The sequence below is a fragment of the Vanacampus margaritifer genome, chromosome 20 (genome assembly GCF_051991255.1).
Source record: "Vanacampus margaritifer isolate UIUO_Vmar chromosome 20, RoL_Vmar_1.0, whole genome shotgun sequence".
Lineage (NCBI taxonomy): Eukaryota > Metazoa > Chordata > Actinopteri > Syngnathiformes > Syngnathidae > Vanacampus > Vanacampus margaritifer.
This window is the reverse complement of record NC_135451.1, coordinates 13,423,130-13,434,073: the sequence shown is the minus strand read 5'-3', so window position 1 is coordinate 13,434,073 and position 10,944 is coordinate 13,423,130. Positions and strand designations below refer to the sequence as shown.

General features: G+C 35.7%; 1 protein-coding gene and 1 long non-coding RNA gene across 2 annotated transcripts in view; one reads left to right on the top strand and one right to left on the bottom strand.

The window, feature by feature from the left end:
- Positions 1–291: 291 nt before the first annotated feature.
- LOC144040115 (uncharacterized) overlaps positions 292–10,944 on the top strand; it is a 24,413-nt gene continuing 13,760 nt past the window's right edge. The window contains exons 1-3 of the long non-coding RNA XR_013289644.1: positions 292–1,752; positions 2,308–2,508; positions 4,429–4,486. This is a non-coding gene — a long non-coding RNA (uncharacterized LOC144040115). The remainder of the gene's footprint in view (positions 1,753–2,307; positions 2,509–4,428; positions 4,487–10,944) is intronic.
- drd3 (dopamine receptor D3) overlaps positions 1,660–10,944 on the bottom strand; it is a 17,822-nt gene continuing 8,537 nt past the window's right edge. The window contains exons 4-8 of the mRNA XM_077553959.1: positions 9,391–9,527; positions 6,043–6,236; positions 4,405–4,470; positions 2,588–2,972; positions 1,660–2,500 (exon numbers count right to left, since the gene is read on the bottom strand). Of these exons, the coding sequence (XP_077410085.1) occupies positions 2,304–2,500; positions 2,588–2,972; positions 4,405–4,470; positions 6,043–6,236; positions 9,391–9,527 (979 nt within the window). The 3' untranslated portion in view covers positions 1,660–2,303. The remainder of the gene's footprint in view (positions 2,501–2,587; positions 2,973–4,404; positions 4,471–6,042; positions 6,237–9,390; positions 9,528–10,944) is intronic.

Genomic DNA, 10,944 nt, shown 5'->3' with positions numbered 1-10,944 from the left:
GCTAAAGTCTCCACATTGGGTCTTCTGTAAACCAGGAAGTAGCCTGACAGCTAACAAACTCATCCAAATACAGAAGAACCCCATGACTTTTTTTTTTTTAGGTGAAATGTATTGTTTTCGTTTTATACCTTGCGTTGAAATGGGACCATACACCAACCCGCACCAGAGGCCAAAATGGTACAGTCCTTTCACCTTGAGTTTGTTAGCGAGAATGCTAAAAGGAAATGCTCCCCTGTGCTTCAGAATCAAAATGGTATGGTCCTATCACTTTGTGTCCTCTGAACCAGGAAGTAGGCTGTAACTAACAACTAAAACACAGAACCCCTATGATTATTTTTTAGAGTAATTTATTTTCTAATTTTTTGCTCTTTGAGTCAAGATGGAACCATCCGCCCTAGCCCTGCCTGCTCAAGGATTCAAAATGGCATCACCCTTTTGTATTTACTGTGAACCAGGAAGTAGCCTGATAGCTAACAAACTCATCCAAATACAAAAGAACCCCATGACTTTTTTTTTTTATAGGTGAAATGTATTGTTTTCTTTTTATACCTTGCGTTGAAATGGGACCATACACCAACCCGCACCAGAGGCCAAAATGGTACAGTCCTTTCACCTTGAGTTTGTTAGCGAGAATGCTAAAAGGAAATGCTCCCCTGTGCTTCAGAATCAAAATGGTATGGTCCTATCACTTTGTGTCCTCTGAACCAGGAAGTAAGCTGTAACTAACAACTAAAATACAGAACCCCTATGATTAGTTTTGGGAGTAATTTATTTTCAAATTTTTTGCTCTTTGAGTCAAGATGGAACCATCCGCCCTAGCCCTGCTTGCTCAAGGATTCAAAATGGCATCACCCTTTTGTATTCACTGTGAACCAGGAAGTAGCCTGATAGCTAACAAACTCATCCAAATACAAAAGAACCCCATGACTTTTTTTTTTTAGGTGAAATGTATTGTTTTCTTTTTATACCTTGCGTTGAAATGGGTACTTACACCAACCCGCACCAGAGGCCAAAATGGTACAGTCCTTTCACCTTGAGTTTGTTAGCGAGAATGCTAAAAGGAAATGCTCCCCTGTGCTTCAGAATCAAAATGGTATGGTCCTATCACTTTGTGTCCTCTGAACCAGGAAGTAGGCTGTAACTAACAACTAAAACACAGAACCCCTATGATTATTTTTTGGAGTAATTTATTTTCTAATTTTTTGCTCTTTGAGCCAAGATGGAACCATCCGCCCTAGCCCTGCTTGCTCAAGGATTCAAAATGGCATCACCCTTTTGTATTCACTGTGAACCAGGAAGTAGCCTGATAGCTAACAAACTCATCCAAATACAAAAGAACCCCATGACTTTTTTTTTTTATAGGTGAAATGTATTGTTTTCTTTTTATACCTTGCGTTGAAATGGGACCATACACCAACCCGCACCAGAGGCCAAAATGGTACAGTCCTTTCACCTTGAGTTTGTTAGCGAGAATGCTAAAAGGAAATGCTCCCCTGTGCTTCAGAATCAAAATGGTATGGTCTTATCACTTTGTGTCCTCTGAACCAGGAAGTAAGCTGTAACTAACAACGAAAACACAGAACCCCTATGATTAGTTTTGGGAGTAATTTATTTTCAATTTTTTTGCTCTTTGAGTCAAGATGGAACCATCCGCCCTAGCCCTGCTTGCTCAAGGATTCAAAATGGCATCACCCTTTGTATTCACTGTGAACCAGGAAGTAGCCTGCTGGCTAACAAACTCTTTAAGGGGAGGTAAGACCCTTTTTTCCTCATGTCTTTTTATCTTGTGTCCTTTCTGAGCCACTCATTTTTACACATCTGTACCATCCTGTGCTAAGAGAGAGGAAAAAAAATCTAATTTCCCATAGTTATATCCTCCTCTGTAGTTGGTTCTCCCCACATCATTATTAGTGTGTGAACACATCACAGCATGTGTATGGAATGACGTCTTTATTTACAACACACAATAGAGCCTGTAGTTGAATTTTGGCAGATGGCTACCAACAAAGACAATAAACGGCACTTTGTAAAAAAACAAAAACAACCAAAAGAAACTCCTCCCCTTTTGATATTCCAATGACTTTGCACGTCTGCATGCACTGTAGGGCAAGCGTGTGTTTGTATGACATGAGTTAGTCCACACGGTGCAAAAAAAGGAACACAATGTTGGCACAAAGACGTCCACAAAAACTTGATCCATGCCACAGCCCTTTTTCCAAAAACAGAGTACAAAAAAAATCCCGACTTGTGTCCGCGCTGAGCAAGAAAAAGTGACTTTTGCAGTTATCTTCTCCATTTCTCTCTCAGCAGCTGAGGATCTTGATGAAGGCCCTGCGGAACTCCACGTTGAAAGTGGTGTATATGATGGGGTTGAGGGCGCTGTTGACGTAGCCCAGCCAGGTGAAGGCGCTGTAGAGGCCCGGCGGGACCGCGCACGTCCTGCAGTGCGTGTTTAGGATGTGCGTGACGAAGAAGGGCAGCCAGCAAATGAGGAACACGCCTGAAAAGGTACCAGGAAAGTCAGTTCAACTTTTTGTACAATATCCGACGAAATTGTTGGTGCGGCGACATGTGAGCGTCTCCTCACCAAGTACGATGGCCAGCATCTGCGTGGCCTTCTTCTCGCGGGCGTGCATGCTCCTGAATCTGGGATTGTTGATGTTGACTCGCCGCAGCGTGGTGTGCGTGCGTCCGTTGGAAACATCCTTCAACTCGCAGCTGGCGGCCATCGACAGCGCCGTTTGCCGGTTCTTCTCTGCCGCCTTTGCCGCGCTGCTCCCGGACCCCAGCGCCACGTCGCCGTGCGCGGCGTCCAACTCGGTGCGGCCGCAAGAGGCGTGGCTTATGCTGCAGTAGTTCTGCGTGTCCACAGGGGGCAGTGCTGAGTTTTCCACCGGCCCCGTTTTGGGCCGTTTGCGCCACAGACACCCCGACAGCAGGTCGGATTTGGACGGGCCCGAGGGCTCCACGCACTGCCGGGTTCAAAACATCATAAACATGGAGAAATCGCTTGCTTTTTTTATAAATCGTTTACAGAGGGTACAATTGTAACATGATGGTTTTATTTTGCAGGTGCACACTATATATATATATATATATATATATATATATATATATATATATATATATATATATATATATATATATATATATAAAATATATAAAATATGTATATATATATATATATATATGTATATATATATATATATATATATATATATATATATATATATATGTATATATATATATATATATAAAATATATAAAATATGTATATATATATATATATATATATGTATATATATATATATATATATATATATATATATATATATATGTATGTATATATATATATATATATAAAATATGTATATATATATATATATAAAATATGTATATATATATATATAAAATATGTATATATATATATATATATATGTATATATATATATATAAAATATGTATATATATATATATATATATATATATATATATAAAATATGTGTATATATATATATATATATATATATATATATATATAAAATATATATATATATATTTATATATATATATATATATATATATTTATATATATATAAAATATATAGTGGCAGTTTTAATATTGTAATATCACAATATTGCCGTTATTGTTTTATCCTTAGTTAATGAAAAATACATATATATTATGAGAATAAATAAATTCAAGTATAAAAGTACAAATTCACATTTTAAGAGGATGGTAAGGATTTTGCCATAAATTTGTCATGTAGCAAAAATATAGGGAAAAGTCATAATATAATGAAAATTATTTTTTTAATATAATATTTTTACGAGAACAAATATTTTTAACAAATAAAAATATTGCGTAATATTGAAATTGTGAAATAAAGTCAGAATATTACATGAACATTTTTTGAATATTATTAGAAAAAGTCCAAATACTTTACCATAAAAAAATCTGAATATTACAAGCAAAAATAAAATAAAAAATAGGAGAATAAAGCCATGATTTTTTTTCAGAAAAAAAGTAATACTTTTACCATTAAAAAAAATTAATCATATGAAAAATAAAGTACTATAAAAAATTTATAGTAAAATGTCTAAATATTACAAGTAAAAGTCTTAATTTCAACGGAAGGAATGCATAGTTTCAACAGGGGGAAAAACTACAAAGAAACAAAATTATTTTAATATGGGGAAAAATGAGGGAAAGTGAATAAAGTGTGGACATTACCAGGAAAAAAAAACTCATTAAAAAACTCATAAAATAATAAATACACTGTGTGGTAAAAAATTTAAATGTTATGAAAAAATGTTCTCACTTAAAAAGAACACTGTCATAAACCTGAAAAAAAGATGGTTTGTCATGAAAATTGCCATGTTTGACACTGAAATAACACTCACCACTTTGATCCTTATCGGTGACAGGTCGTGGTTGTCCTTAGCTGGATCGTCCTGTAGACACGTCTCCTGTCGGATCAGAGAGGCAAGTAGATCATTAAGTCATACACCTTTACCTTGTCAAAACAAATCATTTGGACACTTTAAAGTAGGGCTGCAACTATCGAATATTTTTAGAATGGATGATTCGACTGATTATCTCATTGATTAATCAAGTAATCAGATAAAAATAGATTTCGCGTGGACTTTAATAGCTTAGGCTTTGAGTGTGTGTACCTTTTTAAAAGGTGGGCCTTGGCTGGTGAGTGACATGGGTGTCAGTCAATGAGCGTAAAATGAGCCCATGTGGACTTTGATCAAGCCCATTTTAAAAATAGCCCGTCTTGATCACAACCTTCACTGGAATGATGGCTGTAACTGGGACACATTGTCTAATTTGAATGTTTATTCATAATTTAACTGGAGCGTTCAACTTAATAAGAGAATGTTTTATTTCGGCCGTGGTAAACATTACGCAATGACTTGTTTTTATTTTTTTCTCTAAAGCTATGCATGCAATTTCCTTCGAATGACTTTTCCTCCCATTGAGGCCAAATAACTGTTTTCCCATTTTAATGAAATCATATGTCAGTACCGCTTGTCGCTGTCCGTCAACGTGATTACACGCTAAGTTTTGCATCGCCGAAGGTCACGATGTGCGCGTGCGTGTGACTATATTGGATGTGAAAGAATGTGTCCAATTTAAAGGTGAATTTGATTCGTTACGCAATTGTTATTCATGTGGCACGACGCTCAATACCACAATTCTGACAATTACGTCCCCGTGTCAGCTTTAATAAAAAAGCTTCTTTTTCATTATTTAGCCAATTTAAAGTCTTTAGCTTCCGTTCGGTAAAATATCAAAATGTAGCAGATAAATTTCAAGGCGCTAAAACTTGCTAGCGACAGTACAAAGGGTGGCGTGTTTGGTAAGTGGACTTTTGGGGTTCCATCCCAAATTGAACAAAGTCGTTAATTAACTTTTTTACCGCCAAAAACATCAATTGACGATTGTATACCGCCAACGATATATATTTTTTCTCAATGGGCAGTGCAACGTCTTGTGCAGCGCTGCTTTGTGAATGGGGTTGGAAAACCCCAAAAACAACCACTAACTATGGCCAGCAGATGGCAGCATTGTAACTCTTTTCAATGGGCTTCCGCGTATCAAATTACATGAAAACATGGCGGATCTTTGGAAATGGAACGTTTTCAAGAATGACGTGAATGATCAAAGCGTTTGTCACATTCAATCTAATCACAGAGCGCCGCTAAACAAAAAACATGAGTGTCAAAGAAAATGTATCTTGCTTGTTTTTTCCTTATTTTTTTCCCTTTTTGCCTCATGTCACTCAAATGACCTATTTTCAAATGGTAATTACTAAAGAACGGAATAAGGTAGAAACATACTTTTTTTTTTTCTAATGAAAGAATGGAATCCAATCTTTCATATGGCACCCGCGAGTTAAAATGCTCAAGATCGGCTGCCACTTGTAGGAGTTGCTTTTTGGATAACGTTTGGCAGTAAAAGGGTTCATTAAAAAAAAGCTTGCTGGTCATTTAGCAGTCGCGCGGAGGAAAATCTCAAGAAGAAGCTCTGACCACAGAGAGCGGCATGGAGCCGGGCTGCACTTTCCCGCTGGCCTGGCTGAAGGTGATCCTCTTCCTCCTCATTCGGAGGAAGACGTAGATGCGGATGTAGACCAACAGCGTGACCACGAAGGGCAGGTAGAAGGACACCACCGACGAGTACACCACAAAGTCGGGGTTGGAGATGGAGCACACCAGGGGGTCGTCTGGAGAAACAAAACCAGCATCTCGGAATTGGAGTGGGCTCATTTTGTCATTTTCAAGGGGAGTGGCTAAAAATGGAGTTAGCCCACTGTAGTTGTCAATGGCTCAATTAGGTTCTGGGCTCGGCTTCCACAACTTGCCCCCCGCTTGATATTCTCGCCACGCGCGCTCAACTCTACCCTGCGGCTCGCAGCTTATTACCGCGGGCCGCGATTGCCTTCGACATCGTGCTAGCGGATTGCGCGTTCGCCGGCTCTCTCTGTTAAATATGTGCCGAAATCATTGGGAACGATTGCCTCCTCCTCGGATCAATAATACACAAAGATGATGATGACCACGGCAGCGGCGATGAAACGCCTTCGCCGTCCGAACGGCAATTACCCGAGCTGTCTTGAACGCCGTAACAGGTTACGCGCCGCAAGTGAGCCGCGGCTGATATTGCTGCGCCTACATGTGAGGAATACTTATGTATTTCATCCTGTGGTATGTGCAAATGATCATAAACGATGCGGTTTGCACCTTTGCGTTTGAAAAAAATGTGGCGGTTATTGGTCCCAGTATGTTGCGTTTACATTAGTGTGGCAATTTTCACTTCACGATTCATTATTCTTGTCATGAGTAGATTCACATAAAAATTTGAATTTATTTTTGTAACATTATTTTTTTAGAACAAAAATTTTAAAAAGATTTTGTCACAATATTACAAACTTTTCTAGCATCAATTTTTGGGAGTTTCTAATTATATTGCTATAACAACTATTAATAAATGTGATAAAATGCGTAACAATAAAAAAAAATCTTATAGTATTACAATTTTTTATTTAAAGTACAACTTCATTCTCTTAACATTAATTTTTTTCCCAAAAAATTCAAAAAAAATCAGGCTTGTAGTGTATATATATATAGAAAAAATATTTTCTTTGAAAAAAAAATATGACTCAATTATCATAACTTATATAATTTTTTTTGCGAAAAAAATGCAACTATTTTCTCAAATAGGACACACGTTTTTCTCATATGATGTCGTTTTTTTGAGAAAATGTAATTCAATTATATCTTCACTTTTTTTCTAAAAAAATTCAGTTTTTTCTTGAAAAAAAAAAAAAATGTCATCCTTGTAATATCCCGATTTTCGTCTTGTACTATTACAAACATTTTGTCGGGGGAAAAAAATACTTTATTCCTGTAAAAAAAAAAATTCCGCACAATATTCCATTAAAAAAAATTTTTTCTTGTAGTTCTCTCTCTCTCCCCAAAAAAAAATCCAACTTTATTCTTGTAACATTGAAATTTGTCTCTCATAATATGTATTCTGACCCCCCCCCCCCCCCCCCCCACAAAAAAATCAAGACTTTATTCTTGTAGCATTGAGACTTTTCCACACCAAAAAAAAAAATCCAACTTTATTCTCGTAACATTCTTATTTGTCTCTCATAATATGTATTCTGACCCCCCCTTCAAAATCAAGACTTTTTTCTTGTAGCATTGAGACTTTTCCACACAGTTCCGACTCTTTCCTGCCTTATGTTTGGCTACAAAGGCTGACGGATGACTTAATTGGAAGCGTTTGTTTGTGGATGGCGATGATGAGCGCTGCACCCGGCATGAACCCTGGCGTGACCCCTGGCGTGACCCCCTCCATCATATTCCCGCCCATTGTTTGCCGCTGATTGAGGAACGGAGCGAGATTGATGACCCGTGGCTTTCTGTCCACGTTTCTCTTTACATTGTGTACACTGGCCGCCGCTCTCCATTGCGCGTGTGTTGTCATTGGATTGGAAATAACGACTGGCGATGCTACACTGCGTGGGCAAGTTCATTCACAAGACAAATGAGGATGCAGTTCAGTCAGCCAGCCGTCCTGTTTGGCTTTGGACAAAACGGATAAAGACAATAATCAACGGGGGTTATTGAAGAGCGCAATGCTAAGCAATCTGTCAGCAGCAGCTTTGTTTATGTTTAGTTTGGAGCCGGAAAACATTACGTTGTAGAGCGTGGCTAACAAAAAGATATTCCTACTTTTTGTAGTTTCTTCAGAAGTGGAAATAATACTGACAGTAAACTGAAAATGACAAAAATAATCATAGAAATTGTACAATGAAAAATTCCGAGATTCAAGTCGTACTATTTCAAAAGTAGAATTTGTAATTTTATGAGAATGAAATCCAAATATTATGAAAGTACAAGTAAACATTTATAAACTGAGAGAAATAATTTTAAAATGTATCATAGCCATCATGCTACAAGTACAAAGTTGGAATTTTGCAGAGTTGTGCTTTTATGAAACTAAATCTGCAAAAATGATGAGAAAAAATATTTTTTTTTTTTACAAGAAAGATGAAATATTACTAGAAATAAATGGATATTGTTAAATGAAAATTCCTAATCTCGCAAATATTGAGTTTTACGATTACAAAAGTAGAAACTCTTCCTTTCACAAAAAAATAAGAAGCTGTGTTTTTAGTAAGTTAAATTAGCAAAATCCGAATACCTTTGCAAACTAAGAAACAAGCTGTAATTTTATAAGAGCCATCGTTTAATTTTTAGGTTGTAGAAAGTCACAATTTACAAAAACCAGAGTTAAGCTTTTACAAAAATAAATGTCCAAAAATTACGAGAATATTTTTTATATTTTTTTATGAGAAAGTCATAATTTTACAAGAAAAAGTGAAAATATTAGCAATTCCAAATTCCACAACAAAAACAACCTCACTATTTTGTGAAAATAAAGTTTTACAAATGTAGAAATTGTACTTTTTTTTCCTCTTTTTTTTTTTTTTTTTAAAGTCATAGCAATACAAAAGTTGCAGTTTCGCTTGTGTAAGAAAAAAACTAGCAAGTCACAATTGACAAAATTACAAACATTTTTGTACTTTTAACAATAATCATGTGCAAGCGAAATGAAAAAAAAAAGATATGACTTCGAGGAGAAACAGTCAATATTACATAATTCATGTACTTTTCTCTTACTTTGATGAATATTAGGTCTAAAGACTATTCTCATGTCGATTTATCTCGTAACTTTAAAAACAATACTTCATTCTTATGATATTCCAAATATGGAATTTTTTATTTTTATTTTTAAATTTGGCTGGCATATCAGTGCTGTCAACATGTTGTCGTTGGTATAGTAGTGGTTGACGAGGATGAGCTGACCTGTGGTGTTGAAGCCAAACAGCAACGGGCAGGACACGGCAAAGGCCAGCACCCACACGGTGGCGATCATCGCGAACACCCGCTTGCGAGAACGGTGCGTCGTGTTGTACAACACGGGCATCACCACCGCCGTGTACCTGCACATACGCGAACACACAACTTTTAGGAGACCTTGAAAAACTGTGAGAACAAAAAGCTTTTCAACAAGAATTTTTTTACAGGACAAAAAACATTTTACATGGAAAAAGTCGTTATTTCATGAGAAAAAAGGAAAAGTGTCAATTTTAAAAGAAATGGTCGTCATTTTTCATGAAAAAGTTTCATTTGACTAGATATTGAATCGGAATTTTACACAAAAGTTTCATTTACTTCTGATGTGGATGTTATGAGGAAAAAAAGGCTCAAATTCATAATTTTATAGGGCAAAGTTGTAATTTTACAAGAAAAAGTCTTAATGTAATTTTACCTCCAAAAATCATAATTTTTTTTATAAGAAAAAAGTTATTTTATAGAAAAACTCACGTCGACAAGAAAAAGTTGTAATTTTTTTATTTTATTTGATTTCACAAGAAAGTGGTCATTTTTACATGAAAATGTTTTTTTTTTAAATGGAAAAAGTAATTATTTAATGAGAAAATTGAAAGGAAAAGTGTCAATTTGTCGTAATTTCGCAGGAATTAAATCAGAATTTTTACACGAAAGTAAAAATAATAATAATCATAAATCATGCTTTTATAGGGCAAAGTTGTAATTTTATTTATCAAATTTTAACCCTAACCCATGAGATTTTTTTTATTTTACCTCCTTAAAAACCCACTTTTTTTAAAAAAAAAATAAGAAAACATTTATTTTATAGAAAAACTCACATCTACAAGAAAAAAGTATTTAAATTATTTTTTTTTTAAATCCTAATTTGAATAGAAAGCAAAAATCAGAATTTTTCCACGCAGTTGGAAATGTAAGAGAATTAAAAAAAAAAAATGGGGTTGGCAGCTGTAATTTTCCAAGCATGACAAAAATAGTCGTTAAGAAACGAAAAAGTCATAGTTTTACCAGAATATAAATGATACTTTGCTTCCAAATTTTATTAGAAAGAAGGCATAATCTTAGAAAAGTGCCTTTTAAAAACTTACTTTTAACATTAAAAATATTGCATTTATTTGCATTATAACAAAACATCTTTTTGTAACCTTACTGTTTTTATTCATAATTAAAAAAACTTTAAAAAAAATACTGACTTATTTATCATATTGACTAGTAATTCCTTTTGTTATTCTAAGCATGATTACGACGCTGCACTCTGTGGAATCGATCGCTCACTTAATTCTCACAGCATCCCTGCATTCGAGCATTCCGGAAAATAACTCACCCAACAAGAAAAGCCACCGCTGTGACAAATATGAAGACCGACCGCGGCGAGGCAAACAATTTGCGGCGTTGATCAATCAACTTTTAGCGAAAAGCTAAAAAGAGGCGTTCTGAACAGGAAGTGTGCGTAATGAGCTTGTGTGGAAGGGGCGGCAATTAAAAGCCGACCCGGAGCCAACTCGGATG